The sequence below is a fragment of the Thunnus thynnus genome, chromosome 3 (assembly GCF_963924715.1).
Source record: "Thunnus thynnus chromosome 3, fThuThy2.1, whole genome shotgun sequence".
NCBI classification, from domain to species: Eukaryota; Metazoa; Chordata; class Actinopteri; order Scombriformes; family Scombridae; genus Thunnus; species Thunnus thynnus.
Genome location: NC_089519.1, coordinates 34,074,094 through 34,100,090, shown reverse-complemented (window position 1 = coordinate 34,100,090; position 25,997 = coordinate 34,074,094). Strand labels below are relative to the sequence as shown.

At 40.1% G+C, this 25,997-nt stretch overlaps 1 protein-coding gene across 2 annotated transcripts; it reads left to right on the top strand.

The window, feature by feature from the left end:
• On the top strand, positions 1-24,452 carry LOC137180198 (hexokinase-1-like). Of its 2 annotated transcripts, XM_067585483.1 has the most exons (19): positions 1-418; positions 3,151-3,313; positions 10,092-10,240; positions 12,041-12,160; positions 12,570-12,665; positions 12,765-12,864; positions 13,208-13,391; positions 14,111-14,266; positions 14,462-14,695; positions 15,242-15,546; positions 16,565-16,713; positions 17,050-17,169; positions 18,086-18,181; positions 19,217-19,228; positions 19,986-20,085; positions 20,219-20,402; positions 20,524-20,679; positions 21,647-21,880; positions 23,258-24,452. In XM_067585483.1, the coding sequence occupies exons 1-19, from the start codon at positions 356-358 to the stop codon at positions 23,406-23,408; spliced, it is 2,772 nt and encodes a 923-aa protein (XP_067441584.1). In that variant the 5' UTR covers positions 1-355; the 3' UTR covers positions 23,409-24,452. The 2 variants fall into 2 exon arrangements, with proteins under 2 accessions (XP_067441584.1, XP_067441585.1); XM_067585484.1 differs by lacking the exon at positions 19,217-19,228.
• Positions 24,453-25,997: the final 1,545 nt, after the last annotated feature.

Genomic DNA, 25,997 nt, shown 5'->3' with positions numbered 1-25,997 from the left:
CATCTCCCCAGAGCTAACAGGGAGCTAGCAGCTCAGAGGGAGGAGACACGGTCAAACCCAGCCTCTGTGTGTGTTTGTGTGTTTAAGTGTGTGTGTGTGTGTGAGGCTGTGAGTGTGTGCCTGTCGCAGACTAACAGGCACGGCCACTGCTGCACTCTTGTTTCAGACTTTTTTTCCTTTTTAACCTTGCCTTGCCACGGTGTTCAGCTCAGGCCTGCTTCTTCCTCTACTGCAGGATAAAGAGGGATCAGCGTGGGGGGACAGGAGAGAACGTACGGCAGCCTTCCTTTCCCTCCTTCTTTACTATCTAACCACCTCGTAGTCGCTGACAGCTCCTGGCGGACGTGCAGGCAGGATGATAGCAGCTCAGCTTCTGGCCTACTACTTCACTGAGTTGAAGGATGATCAACTCAAAAAGGTGAGTGAAAACAGCTTAAAACTGCTACAGAAGTCCCTTTGTGTTGGAGATTTGTGTAATGTGACAGTAGCCTAGTGGCCATATTAATGGTAGGTGCAAGTCAGCGTTGAGTCTGTGGGGCGTATCAGGCTGGGAAAGAAGGATGCACCATTTGGGAAGTAGAGGAGGAGGAGGAAGAGGCCATGATGAACTCAAATTTGGATTTGATTATGTTGCACTTCGCTCAGGGTTTAGCAGTGCTGGGCATGGATGTCCTTGAGAAGGGCTGTGGCCAGTGATGGTGGTGATGTGGTGCAGACGGACCCTCGTTATCGAGTGTTTCCGGAGCGTCGGTTGCCAGGGCATCTGAAGCAGACAGGTGTCTGTGAGAGGCTGTTGGAGGAAAGTCGTGAGATCTGCGATTCTCCCTCCCTCCCTTACCGCTTTTTCATCTCATTCCTTCTTACTCTCTTTCACTGTTTTTTCTTTCCTGTTTCATCCCTCCTCTGTTTACACTCTTCTTCTCTCATTACCTCTGGCAAAGATGATTAAACTCGTTAGCGGACCAGTGCCATCAGTGAAATCTGAGTTGGGTTGCAGCCATCCAGAGAAACTGACCTTGTGTTCAGTGCGAATTAGCCACTGGATAGAATGACAGACCGGCAAGTTGTTCCCGGAGGGGGCGGCAGTAGAGATGGAAGGGCTTTTTGCGGCTGACGGGATTGGGAGATTCATGATGTCATGCATGATGTCACAGTGCAGTGGATGCACGTGCCTCTGGTGAAGTAGGCTACTGGAACAGTCTCTACAGGGGGTAAAAACCTTCCTTGAAAGGATGAAAGTTAACCAACCATATGACTAAATTCCATAATAAGTAATGTGGTAATACAGCAGGAAGTGTCAATCTCTTCATCGTCAGTCTTTACAAACTCATGTTGAGCAGCTCACACGTACAGAAAATTCATTTAAAATTTGTGGAGATTCAACAGTTTCCAAATAAAACAAATATAGCAGGCTAAATTTAAAGGGAATGTACACACAATGATGCTTGACATCAATAGGAAATTTCCATTTACTGTAATGGTGCGGCCATAAATAACAGGGTGTCTTGGTGTCATTACATAGCTTCAATTAAATGTTGGAAGAAGCAGAGACAGAATATATGTCAGGCTGTTTTTTTTAATGAATTAGCTAGAGTAAAAATGTTTAATTTAATTAAACAGAAACCAAACGATTGAACTCTAATAACACACAGCGTCCAAAAGGTTGACAGTGAAGCACAGGAATAGAAAGGAGGAGTGATCCGTCTCCTGTTATTTCTTGTAAATCATGTCATACTGTATTCAACTCTCTGCAATGTTTCACAGAGGATAAAAATAGTAAACCCACACAGGGAAGCATGATGACCGTCACATGTGTGGATTGTGTCTCATGGCACAGAATAGATTTCTGAATGGTGGTGAGCCCAGTGGCATGCGCTGTGATTATGTAACAATAACAGTGAATATACAGTGCAAATCCCCCCCTAACATCACTCCATTAACTGTAATACAACAATTAAACTGCACAATGTAGCCTCTTTTCACAAATTGATTATTATATTGCTGGATTGATTGATAAAGCCTTAAGTATCTCCACTTTGTGTTGATCTACAGCAGTTTTGTGTCATGTTGATGTGTTTCTACAACTGTGTCATGGTTTGGGGGGTTAATGGTGCCACAATATGTGGCACTTTCCGTTAAGTGAATCAATCTATTGATTTTTTTTCACTACCACTCAGCCTCAGTATCCAATCTCCCAGCATGCCTCTCATGCAAACAGTAAAGCAAGTGGTAATACAATCTGATGTGTCCTGAAATAGGACAATAATTGATGAGATGGAGGCAAACAAAAACAATCTCAAGTTGATTATATTCTATATGAGCATTTTATTGTATTTAAACCATGGGGACATACTGAAGGAGGAAAGGTAGGCAGTGTTTAAATGTTCATCCATTGTTCTTCAGTTAAGTTAAAGGAAGGAAGGTCTCCATAGATTTTACACATCAAAGTCTGTTTCCAGCTGTGGGGGGAGTACTATTGCATATTTGAAAAAGGTTGTACAAAGACGTTTGTGGCTCCAGGGGGAGCTGTGTGAAATCTGATCAATTGGTTGTTGGGGCTGAAGACTACAATTTTGAAAAAATGAATCAAATCAGGAGGTATGGAGGAGTCTGCTTAAGGTTAGCAGCTCCAGGCTACGATAGCTGCCACTAGCACAACACACCCAGATCTATACAGCTGAGTGAATGATGTTGAATTGCATTATGGGTAATGTAGGCAGCAGGTTTTTGACAAGATTGAAGAATGAATGGAATAACTAAGATGATGTGTCTGGTTCTACTGCATCGATTTTTGATCTGTCCATCATGAGTCTGACAGTGTCATAAGAGTTTAAGTCAGTTTGTAGTCAGTTAGTTAGGTTAGTTTCACCAGCAAGTTAACCTCAGGTTGCTCCACTATAATACAACTTGATTTATAATCTGTGGTTAAACTACCTGTTGCTGTTTGTTAAAATTGTTACTTTTACTTCTCTCCATTAAATTCCACACCATGGAAATTCCTAAAATGCATAATTTTCTTAGATTTGATCCTCAAATCTGTTAACAGGCTGTGAAAAGCTACCAAAAGTTTGTACATTTTCTGCTATTTCAATAATTTGTCATGTTTTTATCGCTCCCTAACGCTCTGTGTGTCCTGTGCCTGCTCCTCAGATCGATAAGTACCTGTACTCCATGCGTTTCTCCGATGAGACGCTTAAGGACATCATGAACCGGTTCCGCAAGGATATGGAGCTCGGGCTCGGCCACGACACCAGCGTCACCGCCACGGTCAAGATGCTTCCTACCTTCGTCAGGTCCATCCCTGATGGATCAGGTAGAGTGAGCGTGAAGAGTATCAGGGCCAACGCAGATCATTATGCTAAATTAACATGTTTGTTTAAAAAATGTCCTCCCTGATTTTGGTTAAATGTCCAACAGAGCCCCAAACTTTTTTTTTCCAGTTGCTTTTGATGTCAGTTTGAACTGCAGGAGTTTGCAGGTGTTTAATGATCTATTTTAATGTCTTTTCATGCATGTTCACAGTTGAGTTTCAAATCATTTTAAACGGTGGGCTGAGGGGAAAATAAGGTATTTTGGGGACACTTTAACAAAATCAGGGAGATCATCTTTAACATTTTGTGCAGCTTAAAGAAAAGTTGACAACTTGGTGTGAAAAGAACTTGATTATAGCTGCTAATTCCCTTTACACTATAGGTATTGGACATCCTCCTCTATTTGCAAAATTCAGCTTGAAGTTAAATATTAGTTAAATATTGAATTATCTGCCACTGATCCAACTCTGGGTCAGGGTTAGGGTTAGGGTTCATGGCAGAATTAGCCCATTGAGTCAGCAAATAATAGCTAGAAAGTACAAAAAAATAAATATATATGTGATATATAAAAAATAGTGGAAGCTGTACAAGTTGACAAGATCATATAACAGAAATAAATAAGTGTAAAAAATATATTAAACAACTTGCATCAACAAAACTAAATTTCCACCATATAAAAAAAAGAACAGTTTAACATCCTAAAAGTCCTCATGAGGTTTTTAATCACCAGCTCATGATGCAGCAAACTGCTAAAATCTAATTGTACGCATTGTATACAACCAACACTGACAAATGAGGAATGTCACTGTTTTTGTAAAAGAAGCAACATCATGAGGATGACAAATTGAATCAGATTATAGCAAAGTCATCCCGCTCAGACATAACATGATAACAGTGTTGTTGTTTAACTACGGTACAGTGTCATGTTATGTGTGTGTGTGTGTGTACAGTCTACCTATAATGTTAGCGTGTTAAAGCACAGCCTGATGTACCCTGTTTCTATCTGTCTAAAAAAATGTGCTGATGTGTTAAAATCGTCAGGGCCTGTTCTGTGACATAAGCCTCTTTGTGATTGTGCTCTGGATTTGGACTCAGTAGATCAGTATTGTTTTAGCCCCCCCGGGCCAAACAGTTCAAACAGGCTGATCACACACTGGGTTCATCTCATAACATCACACAGCCGCTGTCAGATGGAAAAGTCTTAATCTCAGTTTTATTGTTCCTGAATTTAATTTAATGGCAGACAATTTAATGACCGCCTGAGCTTAGGAAAGCCTTTAAAAACCATTTGCAAAACACGACGTTGATAATTATCAGTCTGAGGATTGGATTATCAACGTTTGTCTGACAGAATAACATATTACATCAATGATGACTATGCCTTGTTTATTTTTGGATGAAATTAAGATTAGTAAAGTGGATGTAAAAGAAGATAGATTTCTATTATTCCTGTAGAAAAAATATTTATATGGCTATGTTACAGTATAGTCTCACTTAAAAAGAACAAATAAAACAAAACATACAACATTACATACAACATATCACCATAAAGTAAAACATTTTAGGGGTAAGTTAATAATAAACGAGATTAGACCCCCAAAAACATTAGATTTACACTCACCGATCACTTTATTAGGAACACCTGTGTAATCTAATACAATCCAACACAACAGCTCTGCCATAAATTCTATTTTTACGAAGCTTATACGTTTCCAGTTTTTGTTGACATTGTCAGAAAGGTGATAATTCTACTTTATGTTTATTATTGAGGTCGTAGTGAATGGTGGTGGTGTACTGGAGCGCATTATATTGAATGGTGTTCCTAATATTTTGTCCACCTCATTAACATATGAGGTCGGGGAGCGTCATGTCGCTCCTCAGGATGATGTCAGGAGCTCACCTGGTGGTTGCTGCACATGCACTGCTTCGGCTGCATCCGAACCAGGAACAAACTGCACGAGCTCGCAGAGAGAAAAAACAGCTCTCCAGGCGCTGGGAGCCATTGAGGCAGAGCGAACCGTTAAAGCACTCCAAATAACAATCACTGCATTTATAACATTTTTTTACTCATACGTAGTTTACCCGTGTCATGTGATATGCTGCTTCAGCACGCTTAAACCACAAATATTACTGGGATCACTACAGAAAATTGCAGATGAACACTTGATATCCAGGAATTCAAATTATAGACACTAATACTGACTATCCTTGTAACAAACTGGCCATACACGGTTGGTCCAGCCATATACTAGGTTTTGACCTAGTTTTGTATTCTATCTGAAACGTCTGTCTCAATGTTGTGAGTACGCAGCTACAGTAATATATTCTTTGTGATTTCAACACACAAACTGTCCTCAAAGAAACAAACCAACCACTTCAACTGAACAGCTCGTAACACTCACACTGGCCAAAGTCAAGAGATTCGCCACCTCCTCAAACCAGGCCTGTATGCTGCTGCCCTGCATGACTTGTCCTTGTTAGTAAACAGTGCCTGTACTGTACACAGAAATAACATCAAGTGCATGTCGTACAGACCGAGGCCCGAACAAGGCCAGCGGAGGGGGGCAGGCCACTCTGCCCAACTCTCACATTATAAATAGCCTCAGGTGGCGACTGAGTTTGGGGGGCGAACAAGCAAAGGTCAGAGTTGAAACTGCGGCGACAGTTAAACCCTATAATCATTTGAAAAACAGATGAGCAGTGGCAAACACGATGGGCAATGAGAATAAAAGATAACTTCTCCTTCTCTGTAATCTGTATTTTCAGAAATCTAATTCCTCAGACTTTCTGTGTGTCTCAGTGGAAAAAAGAGTAAAGGAAGTCATGGCTAAGCTCTAATAATGTCAGTTCACAAAGTAATCTTTAGTGTGTAATGAGATTAAACTATTAATAAAAAGCTAATAAAAGATAAAAATGCAGAAAGAACAGCTCATCCAAATTTCCCATTATAGCCTCACAAATCCAGCTTAAATATCAGTTCAGCTCTGAGGTTTTACCCTGAAAAACATTCGTTATGCCATTATGACTGAATGATGAGTTCTGTCCACTACATGCGTGCACGACTTCCTGTGAATCTCTCAGTCGTGGGTGTGCAATTTGAGTCCTGCATGGGAGCGGCAGACTCTGCCAGTAACAATGAAAATAACTGCAGTATTATAGAAGCAAGTAAAGATACAGTGAATGGCTATCGCTGAAAAAAAGAAATCAGTATCAAAAAAAGAAAAATTAGCCTAACTTAAGATCCACTTATTTGTATTTTTTTGGAGCTTTCAACCACATCTGTTTCAGTATGTATGAAACTGTAGTCACGTGATAACAGTGAAGATTCATAAGATGTGGCTGAAAGTCCAGAACAAGCTAGTAAATTGGGGGTTTTCTTTGTCATCTACTGCTTTCAAGCAATCAAGCAAGGTACAAAAACTGCAAAGCCTATAGACAGAAAATAATTATATTTTTATTTCTTGGCTGGGAGCAATGACTTCCTGAAGTATCTGCTGGTTGCCTGTTGTCCTTTTTACACTTCTGTTTGTGTATGAATCAAACAAACGAGATATGACATGTTAGATCATGAGCTTTTGTTGCTTTTGGATAGAGCCAGGCTAGCTGTCTTCCCTCTGCCTCCAGTCTTTGTGCTAAGCTAAGCTAAGCTAACCATCTGCTGGCTGTAGATTCATATTTATAAAACAGATGTGAGGGTGGTATCGCTTTTCTCATCTAACTCTTGGCAAGAGAGTGAATCCCCCCCCTACACACACATTCTCAGTTTCAATGAAACCACAGCAATAAATACTGAAAATTCAACATGTATATAAATGGAGAAGTAGCATTACAGCTTACATATACAGCGCTAGCGCTGAGATTATAGAGGGGCCGAGGCTTTAAAATGGACACATGCTCTGCAGCAAATCAGTAACACTTCTATATGTCAAAGCCTGGTCACAGCTCATTCCACTCAGGTCAAGAGGATAAATAGCGTAATGCAGCAAACACTACAGTCAGGGTGGCAATACATGAACAACATTGTTATATTAGGAGGCGGGATGTCTCAGTAGCTTTTTTTTTGTAACTTGAAAGGTCACAGAGTTGATCCCAGTACCAGTAAACGCACATTCACAGACTATCATGTGTTCTGTTGCAGTGTCCTTTTGCAAGACATTAATCCTTGTCTATTTTTTCATTGTACGTCGCTCTGGATGAGTGTTAAATTAATCAATCGGATCCATGTTTGTGAAATAAAAGAGCTACTACACTATTTGACTGCCAGAAAGAAATACAGTACAGGCAACATGTTGTTTGTTCATTTTAGAATAACAAAATGAAACCAACTCCGTATCTGATGTTACGAGAAAGCTTCTCTCTACGGAGGATCGGTTTACGTCTGCGGTGATACTCTACCTCAGCACCTGGCTGGCGGCTCGTCTCGCATAAAAGGGCTTTGTGGAAAACTAGCTTAAGTGCATCTTAAAATAAGGTCGTTTTGTTCGTGGGCGCTTTCTTTTTTCATCCCTTTTGTCTCTGAAGGTTTCACATTGTGGTTGTTTCTATTATGAACTTCAATCATTAGGTTTGTTATTTGTGTGTTTTACTACACACCTGTCAGAGATCTGGATTCTAAAGACAGACCGCCATGATCTGCATGTCAGCGATGGCATGTCACAGTGGTGGAAAAGTATTCAGATCCTTTACTTAAGTAAAAGTACCAGTACAGCAATGTGAAAATACTCCATTACAACTAACTAAAGGTACAGTATTGCAGTAAAAGTAGTGGTTTGGTCCCTCTGACTGATATATTATTATATATGACATCATTAGATTATTAATAGTGAAGCATCAGTGTTAGAGCAGCATGTTACTGTTGTAGCTGCTGGAGGTGGAGCTAGTTTACACTACTTTATATACAGTTAGCTAGTTTAGTCCAGTGGTTCCCAACCTAGGGGTCGGGCCCCTCCAAAGGGTCAGCAGATAAATCTGAGGGGTCGTGAGATGATTAATGGGAGAGGAAAGAAGATCTAATCTTTGATTTTTGGTGAAATATTGGATCATTTGAACATTTATTGAAATGAAAGCATGTGGGAAGTTTAGAGGGAAAAATCACTATTTGGTGGAGCTGTTAACAACTCATAGACATGTGAAATGTGACCCCGACTACACACTGCTTCCTCTAAGACGTCAAAAGCCAAAAAGGTTGGAAACCACTGGTTTCATCTTTAACAATGACAACGTTTACACACACAAAATATTCCGGTTTTTGCCCTTATTCCGAAAAAGACAATATTCCTGCTAAGCTGCTTACATGGCTAATGAATGAATATTCCACTAATATTCCTGTTTACATGCAGAGGGTTTTCAGGGTTTCCTTCTGCTCCAGTGTAAACGGGAATCTCAAGATTTCTGCTGGCAGTGAAGTAAACCAGCAAGGTGAAAAACATTAGCGAGCTGCTACCTGATATTTATAAGTGATATTGATATGAATGATACTATAAATCTAACTATGATGTTTACTTCACTGCTGAGTGTTTTTGGTGGTGTTTTGGAGTTGTTACTGTCCATGGCTGTGTGTCAGGATGATAACCAATCCCCTCTGTCCCCGTCGTGGAGAAGGCGCGCTCCGCTTGCCAGCCCACCTTGAACAGCTGCTCCTGCTCCTAAAACCAGCATAATATTGGCATACCCCACATCTTAGTCGGGAAATGCTACATTCGGAATAAGGTCTGATTCAGAATATCCAAACAGAATATACTGTTTACATGACCCGTATCAAATTCAGAATATTACCATATTGGGAATAATAGTGGAATATTAGTGTGTACAGTAAATTTTAGATCCCAACGACAAGCAGAGTGAAACATGTTGCCCATGCCGATGTTAATAAAAGATCTTTGATCATAACATTTGATGGGTTGGAAGGGAAATCACCACCTCAAACATTTATAGTTTATTATTGACATTCATCTTTTTGCGATCAGTTTACATATTGAGATTTAATCACAATTATATAGGGATAGGTTAAAAGTTGAAGCCACAGAGAGAGCAAATGAACCGTATCTCAAGTACAACAGCGTACGTTAACCAAAAGAATTCATGTCGATTACTCTGCGGTGTACTCTGTGCACGAAGCTGCTTTTTCTATTGTCTAGCTTGGAAATGACGACGGCCTCTGGGAGCAGTAGCAAAGCCTCCAGTTTTAGTAGGATATTAAAAATGAATACGTTCACATCAGAACTGGGCCAAGCATTTCTGGAGCTGTACGAAGACGTAATGCGAAATAAAAACCAAACAAAACATCACAATTTCATTCCAATCAAGTGAAAACTTTCCCTGGAGTGAGAGACTTAATTTAGCACAGTAAACCATCTAAAAACCAATTAGATAAAAATTACACTGTCATGCAACCAAACAATCACTTTATTAGCTCCCTAAAAGTTACAGATTCTAAATTAATAGTTCTTGCTGGGGGCCTTAAGGTCACTTAGTTAGTTACCCTATATGTTAGGCTGTTTCTTCCCCATATTTAGAGCAATCTGGGACATTTTGTTTGAAATTGTGATTAAATCTATATCTTGCTTGGGGAAAATCATTTGGCACACAGGAAATACAGCACTTGGTTTGTTTTGAAAACATGTAAAAGGAATGTAGGAGAGGGAAGGAGACACCACAGTACTTCTTACATCGTTTGATAGATTAATAATCTCTGGGAAGTGCAAGTAAAGAGATCAAAAAAACAAGAATCTTGCAAATGAACATGTTTAAATCTCTAATGTTTGATTCTCATTCTGACAGAAAAGGGAGACTTCATAGCTCTGGACCTTGGGGGGTCAAACTTTCGGATCCTGCGTGTGAAGGTGACGCAGGACAAGAAGCAGCCGGTCCAAATGGAGAGCCAGGTCTATGACACCCCTGATGACATCATTCACGGGAGCGGGACGCAGGTAAACGAAAATGTGTTTAAATGTTAAATCACTCAGTCAAATTAATGTACGTGTTGAATTTTCATAGATTCAAGAAGCAGCTTATCATTTCTGCCATACGTCTTGTCTATTTTCCCATTAAGCTTTCAGATAAAGCAGCACTTTTCAAAAACAAGCTAACACAAAGCGCCTCACAGACATGAAAAGAGAAGATACACAATGCAATTTCTGTCAGACATATTCTACAGAAAATGCAATAAACTGCAGTAGAAACTCCTTGTGACTTCCTAATCAGACCTGAATCATATTTTCTTAAAAATGTCTGGATGTTGCGACAAAAGGCTACGTGACTCAGCTCAGACATTCAGTTGTTTCCACTGCAGAATAGTTGTAATGTTTGTGTCTGCCCTCAGTACAGAACCCAGTAGCATATAAAGTTGGGTTGAGGATCAGTTAGTGTAAAATGACCTTCTTAATAGTGCTCAGGGTAATGAGAGTGACGTCAGAAGCTACGCTGACCTACGCTGAACTTGGAGAGAACAGCTGGCAGTCGTATAGTAACATGATAACCAAAACATGAGTGACTGTCTGAGGCTGTGTAAATTGGTTCAGAGCATGACTTACTCAGACAGAGCACAGACAGATGCTGTTTAATGAAATGTCAAGGGGGACAGCTGGCCAAAAAAACGTAACGTGATATATGAATAGGTTTGTTAACAACGAGGTTTGTTTTACCAGAGTGCTTTGGTAAAATATAAAAATTATAAATAAATATTTCCATCGTCAGAGTGGAATTTGTAAAACAAGTTTCTAAGTTTGCTGTCAACTTACTAAAATTATATGAACTATTTCGAAAAGTGGTCTGAAAGCTTTTCAAGAACTCAAGTTAATTATTGATATATGACAAACACTGTTAACCAAATTGTCACCTGGTACAATATATCGATGGCCGAAGAGCGAAACCTCCTATCTGGAAAATGCACTTTTTTGAGAAAACTTGTTTAAAACCCAATACATAATACACTGTTTTTGGACTATATTACGGTATGTTTGTATGGTTATTACAGTATTGTTAACATATAATATAGTAATATAGTCCAAAAACAGTGTATTATGTATTGGGTGTCCTTAACAAATAGCATTCTGCAAGGAAACAACAGGTTTTTTTTAGTTTTCTCAAAAAAAGCGCATTTTTCAGATAGGAGGTTTTGCTCTTCGGCCATCGATATACAGTATTATCCTTTGTTCTCAATGATCTGAAATGATCCATAAGATAGAAAATAAGGGAAAAGAACCAATGGAAACGTCACTCTTTGGTTGAACACATACAACCTGTGACAAGGACGGGCCACAAAGGTTTTAAAGTAAAACTGAGTAAAGCCTGAAACATCAACTGTTCCTCTGTCATTGTGTAGAGTAAGTTAACAAACTTTATTAGGGCTGCAACTAATGATTATTTTCATCGAATAATCTGTTGATTTCCTCGATTAATAATTTCGTGTATAAAATGTCAGAATAACTCCCGTTATAATGTCTGTGACATCTTCAAATGTCTTGTTTTGTTTGATCAATAGTCAAAAAATATTCAGATATTCAGTTTATTATCCTTTATGACACATAAAAGCTTAAAATCCTCACATTTGAGAAGTTGGAACTGCCAAGTCTTTTGGCATTTATGCTTATGTCCAGTAATGGTAATGTGATATGAGAGAACAGTTCATGAATCTATAATAATAACTTTAAAAAATGTCATATTTGGTCAAATGTTTTGGTATGTTTTCTTGTTATTCCTTAGCGTCAAAGTCTCTTTTCTGTCTGCAGCTCTTTGACCATGTTGCAGAGTGCCTGGGTGACTTTATGGAGAAGCAAAAAATCAAGGACAAAAAGCTTCCTGTAGGATTTACCTTCTCCTTTCCCTGTGCCCAAACCAAACTGGATGAGGTAAACTGTGCCACAATTCATTTCTCAGACTACAACAGATATGTGACATGAAATTACATTAAGATGGCCAAAAAGTTATGGCAAGGCATTTTTACCTGCTCAGAAATGTTGTTTTCATAATTTTAGATGCTTAATATACTCTTAAGACATGTCAGATAAAATTCTTTCAACACTTTAAGTGTACTGTAATTGTCAAGACTGCCTCTAAATACGTTTCTAAAACAAGTAGGTGGTTGGAAAACTTGAATACAGTGTAATTATAGTCACAGTATCTTTTGGACAAAATGTTCCTAAATGTGTTTGGAGACCAAACTGTGTTTGGAATAGCAATGGACAGACCCTTCAGTGTTGCCAAAACTGTCTTAACTGTAATTTAAAGCTCATTCTTATAAAACCATTTGTTTTATAGGCAGTCTTAGTGACATGGACAAAGAAGTTTAAAGCCAGTGGAGTAGAAGGGATGGATGTTGTGAAGCTCCTGAACAAGGCCATCAAGAAACGAGGGGTGAGTTTACAAGTTTAGTCCAAACTTAACAGCGTTTGACTGGTGGCTTTTATTTTTGATTTTCTCTTTGAGTTTAACATGATTATCTCATTTTTTCAGGACTATGAGGCAGACATCATGGCGGTGGTGAATGACACCGTTGGTACCATGATGACTTGTGGTTTTGATGATCAGCGCTGTGAAGTGGGTATCATCATAGGTAAAGACACAGACTGGATTTTTTTTATTAATCTTGGGCGGGGCAAACAAACAAAGAGGATTATACAATTTCACTGTGGTCTGGTGCAGCATCTACTGCAGGAGGAAATGACTGCACTCAATCTTTCATCAGAGTTGTGTCATTTGGGCAAAAATCATAGTTAGTCAACACATTTATCCGAAGCTCCATTCAGCACCATGAGCACAGTTTGACATGTGGGGGCGCCAAAGTTATTACAATCCTAACCTTGGCATCATTAGGATGATGCACTCTGCATATTGAGCTCTGCAGAGCAAAAAAAGGCCTTGCACCACAGGAGTCATGCAGCTCTGCATCCTTTCAGGAACGGGGACGAATGCCTCCTACATGGAGGAATTGCGTCACATCGACGTGGTGGAAGGAGACGAGGGCCGGATGTGTGTCAACACTGAGTGGGGCGCCTTCGGGGATGACGGCTCCCTCGAAGACATCCGCACAGAGTTCGACCGCGAGATCGACAGGGGCTCCATCAACCCAGGGAAGCAGCTGTAAGATATTTTGAACCTTTATTTATTCAGGCAAGAGTTTTACTAAACAAGCACAGTCTTTCTGAGAAATGCCCCCTTTTGGAAAATCCTGGGAGATACTGTGGCTACAGATTAATGACTGCCCTTTTCAAAAACTGATTTTACTTCTCCAACCTATGAGACACCCCTGGCCAACATTGGTTCAAAATGGTGAAAGATACATTCAGCGTAAAATAAGGCTAAACATACAACTGCTGTAATCTTAACATTAAAAAAGCCACCACTTGATAAGCGTCGTCCATTTTTGGAGGACAAAACAAAGAGCTGAAACCAAACTTTTAAAGGATGTGGTTTCTGTGATACATATATTCTCTTTCCTAAATGTAAATGAGTGCACAGTGCAGTTGATATGCATCAGTCCTGTTTTTAATTATGTAGCCACCTCAGTAGAGGCATTTTATCTCCTACAACAAAGCAGTGAACTTGATTTCCTAGGGATCCTGTCCCTGTTTGTCATGCATTAATCAGGAGCATATAGTTCTTGATGTTTTTGGCCTAAAGTGCAGCCATAATGTTCCTCCTAGAAATAGTAAAAGGGGGTATAGACTTAACAAAACCGCATCCTATCAAGCAACAGAAGCACGTCAATTCTACTGGAGATCTCTTTGAAAGACGATGGAATGACTAATGCTAAGTGTATATACATGACACCTCATCTGTAATCATCTCTCTGGTCTTAGGTTTGAAAAGATGGTCAGTGGGATGTACATGGGAGAGCTGGTGCGACTCATCCTGGTCAAGATGGCCAAAGAAGGTCTGCTGTTTGAGGGACGGATAACCCCTGAGCTCCTTACGAAAGGGAAGATTGAGACGAAACACGTTTCTGCCATTGAAAAGTGAGTGGGGGCGGGGGGGCGTGACTCGTAGTGTAGTCATTTGATCAGAAAACCATTATTGCAAAGAATTTCTATAAGCATGAAAACAAAAACTTTAGTATTTTACACTATTTGATGAGGTTTTAAAGGTATGGGTGACTGTTTTACATGGACATGAATAAGGTTTTTAATACTGGTAAATACTTCTGATTTCAGGACTAAGGAAGGGCTGAAGAAATGTATGGAAATCTTGACGAGGCTCGGGGTGGAGCCTTCAGATGAAGACTGCGTGGCTGTGCAGCATGTGTGCACCATTGTATCCTTCCGCTCGGCAAATCTAATTGCTTCCACACTGGGTGGCATCCTCTCTCGCCTAAAGGAAAACAAAGGAGTTGCACGCCTCCGCACCACCGTGGGTATCGACGGGTCTCTCTACAAGATGCACCCTCAGTGAGTTTTGACAAAGACTAACTTCAAGCAATACTTAATACTGAAAGTTGTGATGAAGTTTATGGAAATTTGCCTTCTTGTTTGCCTAGACTTTCCCCCCCAAAAAGACCATCAAAACCAGAATGAGATGATGAATAGGGAACTTGGGGATAGCAAAGCAAACTCCAGTTAAAATAAAGCCTATAAACAAAATCCTCAGAGGAATATAGAGGATGCACACCAGACATTCCTTTTAGTTGTGGGAAGATTTCAGACACCCATAAAATAATCTTTAAAAAAACCCCAAAACAACACAGACATAAATTCCATCCCATTCTCTGCTTTTGGTTTGGGGTTGAAGTTTCTTCATAAAATACTCTTTTCAAGCGGTGATTTGGTCGTAGGAAAGGCTCATACCATTCAACACCATCTCAAATACTTTACAGTATCTTCTATATGTCCACTTCTAAAGAGGATTCGGTGTTCTGATTTCCTATAAAGAACATTTTGGGTATCGTCATACAGATCAGGCCTCTTCCATGACAATCTTTTCTTCTCTCTGAACAGATATGCCCGCCGTCTACACAAGACCGTGCGTCGCTTGGTCCCGGACTCGGACGTCCGCTTCCTGCTGTCTGAGAGCGGGAGCGGCAAAGGCGCGGCCATGGTGACGGCGGTGGCGTACCGTTTGACGGAGCAGGCGCGACAGATCCAGCAGACTTTGGCGGAGTTCCGGCTGAGCAAAGCGCAGCTGTTAGAAGTGAAGAAACGGATGAGGGTGGAGATCGAAAGAGGCCTCAAGAAGGACAGCCACAAGGAAGCGTCAGTCAAAATGTTGCCCACCTTTGTCCGAAGTACACCGGATGGATCAGGTGACTAAGAATTTGTTTCCTCTTGCAATTTATTTATTATTAACTAATAATTTATCATTTATTTACAGCCATCATTTATTTTATATATAATACTTATTTTCAATGATGAATTCTTTTTAGTTTTTCAGCTGATATGTCAGCTGTGTGTCTATATAACATAAATATAACATAACCCTTAAGGGAAACAAGAGAGGCACTATATCAAACAACAAAGGCAGCATTTTAATAATTAATCGGAAGAAGTAGAGGCAAATAGCCCAATCAGTCACACTCGGCCGGGGATGTGTGAGGAATAAGTCACCACATAAGTGCAAGCAGCCCTACTTATCAGACATCAGGATGAAGTTACGTTGATAATCTCCAGCTGGACGTTTGGACGCTAATTTTCCATCAGAGAGTTTTCATCCACCAACCATTTTATTAGGGGAAACCTTGGAAACGCTAACAGTGTATTTGTGCTCACATCACCAGGTCAGCCAATAATATTTTAAATCAACAAAGAGGTGAAACAACTCAAACTAAATCCTCTTCTTTGCTGTAGTTAATGGAGGACTGCACTGTTATGGACTGAGAAGTTCAGTTGAGTCTCCCCGGTTTGTACTTCAATAGACAACAGTTTGTCTACATGGCATTTTTCCGAACTTGTAGCCATAAATCAGGTTCTTTCACTTTATTTTAAAAAGATCAGCAGGCATCACCATGTTAAATGTTATCACATTAAACTTATCTAATATTGGCAGTTAAGAGATTAATGTCACATGCAACAAGATGTTCAGACAAGTACATTAAGATTTTCGTAGCCTACATTTTTTTCAGGGATTCTTTGTATATGGCAGTAAAAGTTGAAATCATGACATTATGAATCACTGTGAATCTAAGTCAAAGTAGACCTCCATGCTTTTTAAATTGTATTATTTAAGTGTCAGGGAAAAAAATAAAATCAATACAATGGTAGAAAACGTATTTAGGGGTGAGATATTTAGTTCTGTTGGCTAACAAGGCCTCTCTTGTAATGCAGAGAATGGAGATTTCCTCGCTTTGGACCTTGGAGGGACAAACTTCCGCGTGCTTCTGGTAAAGATCCGTAGCGGGAAGAGGCGATCAGTGGAGATGCATAACAAAATCTACGCCATTCCCATAGAAGTCATGCAGGGCACAGGAGAAGAGGTAACAATCCACAGTTTGTTTCTTTGTTGTTGTATTTTATGCTTATTTAGAAATATCTTTTGCTTGAAACACTGCTTAGCATCCCAGTACTAGTATTACTAGACCAGTACTAGATTTATTCCTGAACTTTCTCTGTTTTTAATATAGATTTACTTCTATCTATCAGTATTACAGTCAAAACAAACATTTGGTAGATCTGTCAGTCCAAACCTTTTTAAACCTACAATGGTTTGATCGCTCTGGCGGCAATCCAACAGATATTTTTGACTCACCATAGATGGTAAAGCTATGTCAAACCTTCCCATATCTCCCCACTAAAAACATGTCTCTTCCCAGCTCTTTGACCACATCGTGCACTGCATCTCCGACTTCCTGGACTACATGGGAATGAAAAGTGCTCGTCTGCCGCTGGGTTTCACCTTCTCCTTCCCCTGCCATCAGACCAGCCTGGACGCAGTATGTTCTCTTGCAATTATCTCAAAAAAATAGCACAAATTCTACGTTTATATTTATCTGGCTAAAATAAGACCAGACCTGGGTTCCTACCACCTGAAGGTGGAGCTTAGCAAAATGACTCTTATTTTTATCTGCATATTTTGGCGCAGCAGCTTCCACATTTCAGTAGTTGTCGCCTCAGGGTGTTCCTGCAGGTCTCTGTCCAGTGTCATGTTGTGTTGCAGCTGACTATAACATTACCTACTGTAGGCTGTAATATTCTCTCCTCCTGGAGCGTTTGCTTTGGAAAGACGTTTTTTGGCATCTAACGTCATGTCAAACTATTCCCTCTTTATTTCTGTCACAGTACAACGCTGCTCTGATGACACGTTGTTGGCAGCTGGATTCATATTCTCTAATCGTTTCGGGTCTTCTAATACGACTACTGACACTGCTACGTTTGTTTGATGATCGCAGACAGCGGTACTTGAATCTCAGCAGTGTGAATTCCTCTTGCTACTATCTTGTAACATTTTGTGGATGAAACTTCCCCACAAACAGAGAGGAACAGGTCGCCTTATATGATGGTTTTAGAAGCGTTTGCTATGCTAATGATCAGATCTCCTAACGAACAGATGACATTCATCAGGCCGAAATGAGTGATTTACCTTCATGCATTTTAAGGTTGTTAAGTTGAGAGTTTGGTGAATCCGACTTTGTACGAGCAAACCTCACAGAAAAAAGACAGATTTTGGATAAGAATACAAAAATGTTCTTGCATGAGGTCCAACGTCTACATCTATATTTTTCTTTCATGTGCAGGGTATCAATGGTTCCCGTTCTAGAAAGAAGACTCATTAGACGGTTATAAAATGTTGTTCCATCCAGACACAGTGTTTGTTAGATGTCGTCTTACAAATTGTCATGTGATCCTCAGGGAATCCTCGTAACCTGGACCAAAGGCTTCAAAGCCACAGACTGTGAGGGTGAAGATGTGGTGGAGCTTCTTCGTGACGCAATCAAAAGGAAAGAGGTACAGACAGGAAATACATCCGATGCAGTCACGTTATTAGCTATGCTGCTACACAGATAACACGTACACTATAGTTAGCTTGTCTGTTGCTTTTAACACATTACGCTACATGTGACAATAGTGAAAATAGTATGATTTTGTCAGATTTTTTAAGGTAAGAATGTCATGATAAAGAACTTAAACTTTAAAATAATTAAATCAAAGCTTTACATTACATTAATGATACATAATGATAATATTAGGTTAAGATTTGTCAACAATCTATACTATTAATATCTTCCATATTTCCCTTGTTTAGTTTCAGCTTCTAACTGCTGTTTATCTTTGAAAATGTAGGTTTTGTTTGTCATTTGTTGTCATATGGCAAACAAAAATTGAAAAAAAAAAGTGTTTTTGGACCAACTGCCCCTGCAGTTTGGGCTCATTTTGACTGCTCGGTTTCTTATCTATCTTATATCAAAGCTCAGACTGACAGATCTCTTTAATACCTTACAAATGTCACTCACTGCTGTTCAACCAGCTTCTTCAACAATGTTATTGCTGTGATTTTTAGAGCTAAAGGCCTTTGTCATGAAGCATTTGTTTTGTCTACCCATTGCATATCCCTACTGTACAAAATTACTGCTTAATTCTGAGAAAGTACACAAATAAAAACATTTGCCCCACACAGAAGAAGAATATAGAAATACAACTGAAAACAGACCACCTTCTAAAATACACGAGGATATTATACTTGTCAACCACATCACATGACCACATTAAGTGCTAATCCTGGCCTACTGACACCTTTGGACTTAACTGCAATTTTGCAGTTTCAGCATAAAGACACTTCTCGCCACCCCCCTACTCTGTTAACCTGCAGCTGGACAACACTTATTATCCACCAGCAGCACATACAGCAGAGCCAGCAAGTCGCTCTTTACAATGAAACACATTTCAATATTGATTGTTGTGCAACATTTCTCTACTCAGAAAGTTTTAATTATTCATATGTCATCACTTTTGAGGTTCTTACATTCAATTTCACCCTTTTAGATGGAGGAACCAGTGAGTATTAAGTGACTGTAAATCATTAACCGACATATAAAAACCAATGCCGGACTGGTGCAGTGTGTGCTTATTGTTGTAAGAGCATGTCATAACGCCTTGGGAAACCGATTTCAGACTGTTGTGGAGAGGTGTGCCCATCTGTGCCTGCAGTGTGGGGTCTTATTGAAACTCTGAATTACTACGGCGATGACGAGGATGACTCTTGACTCTGTATTTTGTGTGTTTGGCAGAGCTCCTGATATTTGCAGCTCTTTGAAACAGCCTGTGTATTTTACTGTATAGCCTGTGTAGGAATGTGAGTGAACTACATTGTGCTCAGTGTGGGGTTGTGAAAAAGTTGCCAGGCCTGATATTAATCCTGCTGTCAACACAGCAATTTATTGACAATGGTTTGATGTAAAAATGTGGACATGAATGATGTGTGAAAACCTGGAATCATGAGTAATTATTGCATATTACAATAATTTTGGTAAGGATTTAGTTTGGGTGATCATCATTACAGAGAAAGAGAAACAACTATCTAGCGTTACCTTTCTAAAAAAAAAAATAGCAACATGATTTAAACTGTTTGGTAATAAGATTATTTCAATCAAATTGACCTCTAACAAACTAAATCTACTCTGTGCATTGATTTACTGGATTGTAACACAACGCATGATTCTTGAATTGTGAGATAAAACAGTGACAGTGTAAATATGTCTGTTCGTCGTATTGCTGCCTGAGATAAAATGTTCTTTGTTGTTTATTTTCACAGGAGTTTGAGCTGGATGTGGTTGCCATTGTTAATGACACAGTGGGAACCATGATGACCTGCGCATATGAGGAACCCACCTGTGAGGTGGGGCTGATCGCAGGTGAGTTCGACACCACTTCTTTTAAAACATCTTGTAGACATTTAATCCCCTAATTTGTTATGAAAAGTTTAAAGAAAGGTAATCACTGATGTTCCTCTTGAGATGTTTGAGCTGTGGTTTCGTCTCCTCTCAGGGACGGGCAGTAACGCCTGTTATATGGAAGAGTTGCAGAACATTGAGATAGTGGACGGAAACGAGGGTCGCATGTGTGTCAATATGGAGTGGGGGGCGTTCGGAGACAACGGATGCCTGGATGACATCAGGACGAAGTACGACCAGGCAGTGGACGAGAACTCGCTCAACGAAGGAAAACAAAGGTATTTAAAAGCAATCCTTTGTAGCATCATCTGGTCATTACTGAGAAAACTGTAATTTTTTCAATGAGTATTTTGTCATCTTAGTGCTAACTGAGGTTTATCTCTCTCTTACACGTCTCAGATATGAGAAGATGTGCAGCGGCATGTACCTGGGAGAGATCGTCAGGCAGATTTTGATTGATCTGACCAAGCGTGGATTCCTCTTCCGGGGACAAATCTCAGAGACGCTGAAGACCAGGGGCATATTTGAGACAAAGTTCCTGTCGCAGATAGAGAGGTGAGTCAATCATTTCACATTTGCCACATCAAAATCAGTTTTATTTTCAGAATCAGACACAGTAGCGTTGTGACTGTTACAACCCATCATATTTATCAAAAATCCACCCTGAGATGTCATACTGCTCCGAAAAAAAATCTCATGCAACTCTAAATATTTATAATTCCATCAGATAAACAGTTAATTTCAGTAGATTTTAATGCAATAAAACTAAGCTGAATGACAGAAAAATGTTCTGTGTCATGACTTCAGCTGCAAAAAGCCACCAGTTTGTACCCACATTCAACAATCACACATTTGTTTCGGTATATGGAGCTGCATATTACATTCTAAATAAGGTGGAGAGGTGTACTATGGGAAACGTAGGAAATTAAGTGAAGCAAAATAGTTGATACAGGTTTAGGGAAAGTGGATACACTGATAGCAGTAAATTTCAACACTTAAATTACAACAGCTGCTACTGTACTGAAGACTACACAAATACCCAAGAGGTGTTATCTTCCATACAGTATTAAAGTGTTTGTCAAAGCAGATGTGATGTTTACTGCAATGGATTATCTAAGTAGATCAAACAGCGAACAGGTGCGGGTTGATTTTCATACTGCAAACTGGTGGCTTCCTGCACGATAGGAAAAAGCTAATTAAAAAACTTGAAACACCAGACATAGATGGCTGTACTGTAAAATATAGGATATGTATTGGTTTATATGGCTAAGAGGAGCAGAGGATAATGTAAGCACATGCTTCAGCAGTAGTACTCACAGAAAAGTAACATCTAGTGGGATAACACCTAAGACTGAGGAGGAGGAGGAGGAGGGGGATGCAATGTGACGACTTGAGTTTATACACTGTTTAAGCCTACCTTAGCCTCTGGGAACAGCTGTGAGGTATCCGGTGACTCTCCTGCTGTTGGCTGACCTCTGACACGCTCTCACCCCCCCCCCCCCTCCCTCTTCCCGCTCCACAGCGATCGTCTGGCGCTGCTGCAGGTCAGGGGGATCCTGCAGCAGCTGGGGCTCGACAGCACCTGTGATGACAGTATTATCGTCAAGGAGGTGTGCGGTACGGTGTCCCGCCGCGCGGCTCAGATCTGCGGAGCCGGGATGGCTGCTGTGGTGGACAAGATCCGTGAGAACAGGAGACTGGACCACCTGGACGTCACCGTGGGCGTGGACGGCACGCTCTACAAGCTGCACCCACAGTAAGACACGGGATAAGAACATAATAGAGGGCGTGTTTGGGGTGGAGAGAGGTTCATTCATTCTAAAACACAACAGTATGTATTGAGTTTCATCAGGCTGTAAAGGTTGTAATTATTTATTTTTTTCTGGTATCAACCATTTTGGAAGAGTAGTGATGTGACTCAAGTAGAGGGGAACTCACTTTTTAATTATTGTAGCTCTGCTATTCAAGAGTGACTCTTCTTCTATGGTTTTAAACTGTATAACTAGTGAAAAGATGGCAAAAAAGGAAAATGTATACAAAAATGCCCAACATTTGATGGTTTGGGCTTGTTAAATACCTAAATATCTTTGGGTGTCGGACTGTTGGTCAGGCAACATAAGAAATCTAATCACTGTTTCAATCATTTTACAAACTAAAGGATTAAATGGAAAATAATCGTTACTTGCATCACAACAGATAACTTATATTTTGTCAGATGATGTTAGAAGCAGTGGTAGGCACTAAAGTCTATCAAATATGATCGTCTCTCCGGCAGCCTGTGTCGACAGAGACACTCCATAACTCAGGAACACACAGACGAGCTGTGTCATCATAATTGTGGTCAATTTTTTTTGTACACTGTACTTCTCTGCTCCCACACACTGTCAGCACTTATTTATTCAGTAGCTATGTTTCGGTCGAGCAACTTGAGTCAGACATTTCACACAGAAAAATGATAGCAAGCCTATGTACGGTATATTTACACACACACACACACACACAGGATAATCAGCCAATCATAGGGAGCAAGTAATCAACAGTCTTGTGAGTCTGGGAGAAGGTGGAGAAACAGTTGTGAAACATTTTATTATCTGGAATGGTGGATACTGCCCACTGATAGTAGGTTTTTTTTACTTTATGGGGGAAGGTGGGGAACATATACTGTACATACATACATACATAGGTTTTCTGTCATTTGCTGTGTGACATACCTGACAAAGGTTGCTTAACCAAAACATAGCTACTGTCTACATGTGTTGACAGTGAGCTTTTCTTCTTTATCTTCTACAAACCTGTCTGTACACAGGTGTGCAAAGACCATTTTTTTCCCTGCAGTGTATTTCTCCAATGTTCTTTTTCGGTGCTTAGTGGCATCAATCTTTGAATTTTTTTGGCAGCCGCCGTATTTCAGCAACCACAAGACGCCATAACATATTTCAGCAGGATGCCAAGAAGAGTTTTTTTCTCAGCTATCCAGATAATTTTGTAATTCTTCATGAGACACTAACTGTCTTGCTCTACCCTGCTGTTCATCCTAGTTGTAAAGCTTAACTGACAGCTGACAGCATTTGTTTCTTGCACTAGCAAGCATTTCTCCTGACCACGGTTTCCTGTCGCTCTCCTCCTCCCACAGCTTCTCTCGGATCTTCCAGCAGACGGTGAAGGAACTCGCCCCCAAATGTGAAGTCAACTTCCTGCTATCGGAGGACGGCAGCGGCAAGGGAGCCGCTCTCATCACCGCCGTCGGCTGCCGCCAAAGGGAGCTGGACGCGCAGCAGCACTGAGAAGCACCGCCCACCACTCTGTCCTGGAGAAACTACCTGCTGCTCTGCCGTGACCTTCACCCACCGCACAGCCCGACTCCATCTCTCCCCCCCCTCCCCCCCTTCTTGGCAGCCGTGACTCCACCTCTGCCCCACCTGGCCCCCCCAACAGCCAGAGAGACATGCTGCATGCATAGGGAATTAAAACTGAATATCTAAATATTTATTTATACTGCACCAGAAGGTTTATTATTTCCATGTTTGTACATTTTCCTCAATAGCTTGTCAATAATCTGATAAATTGAAACTCCTTAGGCGTGCAATATTTGTGTATTGCTAATTTTATTTTTATATGGAGGCAAATATATAATTGTATTTATATAGCTGAGGCCACTTTGAATCCCAGAGGTCATTAGGATTTTTTGCACCATAGACACAAGATAATGTCTGCACTTTTTATATGAGAGTTACAACAGCAGCATGTAACTTCTAAATGAAGGACGTCCTTCTCACCGAATGATGAAACTCATTTTTACAAGCTCCGCTGGTTCAGAAAAAAACCAGGTCCAAAAGGGCTCGCTGCAAAGGGTTGAATGCAAGAGTCACGGCTGTTAAAAATCATCCTCATTATATGTGCAACATGCTCACACGATGTGCTAAGCTACTAACCCCCCTTTTTTTTTTTTTTGTGTAACTGTCAATGTAACTCACATATTAAAGTATTCCAGCAGCGCACCATGCCATTTATTCCTCAAGAGCTGAGAAGGTAGAAAAAATAAAAAAAAGGCCCAGCGGAAGTGTTATAGCGTATCCTGTTGCTATTTGTGAACTACTATACTTTCGGTGTTGTGATGAATCCCACTTCTACTCATTGTATGTGCAAAGAATAAATGTTTATTGGGCCCCTGAGAAAAGAGTGGATACTATGAGCGCTTTTGTGTGTATTTTGTGAGTGTGTCCTACTGTAATGACCTGTAGCTTTCAATGTCCAAAGCTCTGTGGAGACTGCATGCCTTACATTAAGACAGAGGAGAGTGCTGGATCTTTTTTTTTTTTTTTTTTTTTACACATCACTATAGATTTGTGATCGACACAGTGAAAAAGTGAATTCATTAAATTATATTTTGTTGTGGAGTAAATCCTGGTGTCTGTTTCTTAAAAATTTATCGAGCAGCAGCGGCGGCAGCAGCGGCAGCAGCAGCAGAGGCATCCCTGAACTTTTAATACCAGACGGGGGAACCTGATAATGGGGCGGACACACGTGGGGCTGGTTATCTGATACAAGGAAGAGAGTAATTAGCTTCTCTCATGAAGCTTAGTTGATATGTGGGTGTGTATTGCGGCTCAGCATTTATACCGATACGGGGCTACACATCTGACGACAAGCGCCTGTATTTGTTTAAAGGTGGAGTAGTAGTTCAGACAGACATTTTTAATGTTAATACAAACTATTTACTTTGGTTTTTAATGGAATTCAACAGCCTGTCTCCTTAAGAAATGTTTATTTTAAAGGGAAACCATGAAAGGTTATCGTCCTTTAATAAATAGCAACATTTTCAAATACATATACCTCAGCAAGCACTTTATTAGGAACACCTGTGAAATCTAATGCAATCCAAATCAGCGTATACTGATTCTATCATTATGTTGTAAAGGGTTTCTTATGTTTTGCCCCCTTTATGTATGTTTATGGGATGGACTAAATAGTAGGAACACCACAACCAACCACTACGACCTCAATAATAAACATAAAGTAGAATTATCACATTTCTGACAATGTCAACAAAGGCTGAAAATGTATAAGCTTCATAAAAGTCAAATTTAAGGCAGAGCTGTTGTATTGGATTGCATTAGTGTGTGCAGGTGGTCCTGATATGAAATTATATTCATCTAATAACTTGACAATATGACCTATGCTGCTTTTGGTTAACATGCAAATCAGGAAAAAAATATATGATTTAGAAATAAGCTTAATGACAACTTAACAACAGAGTCGTCGCCTGCAGAAGCAGAATTTTTTCAGCCCTGGGTTTTGTCACGCTTCAGCAGCTGCAGGTGTTGTGCTGAGAGACAATTTATAATGCTCATTTGCATAATTTCTCTGCTTTTGAATAGTGCAAATTCAAAGAGTTAGTCTTGGTGCCGTTTGCTGACGTCATGCAAAATTGCCTAATACGGCTGTAACATTATCGTTCATCTGCTACAAAGCAAATTTGTTCTGTCCTCCTGTACACCGTGTACTGTACGACGTGGAGAGAAATATTTAAGGAAGGAAATATATTGTTCCTTTAATTTGATGATTGATTATTTACTGGTTTAATCTTTAAATTATCAGAGAATAGTGAAAAATGGCCATCACAGTGTTTTTATGGCAACTCATCACTCATCATCTTGGAAAGGGGCTGTAAATCTTCCCCTAATCCAACGTCACTACTTTACTTAAACATTTACTTATTTACTTTTACTTATTTACGTCAACTGTCCTTTGTCTGTGCAGTACTACATCATACTCACTTCAAGCCTTCATCCTTGAGAGTACAAGCTGATCCAGGAATCTGGCTGTGCTCAGGTCACCAGACCTGCTGCCACTGTAACTGAAGTTTATGCACC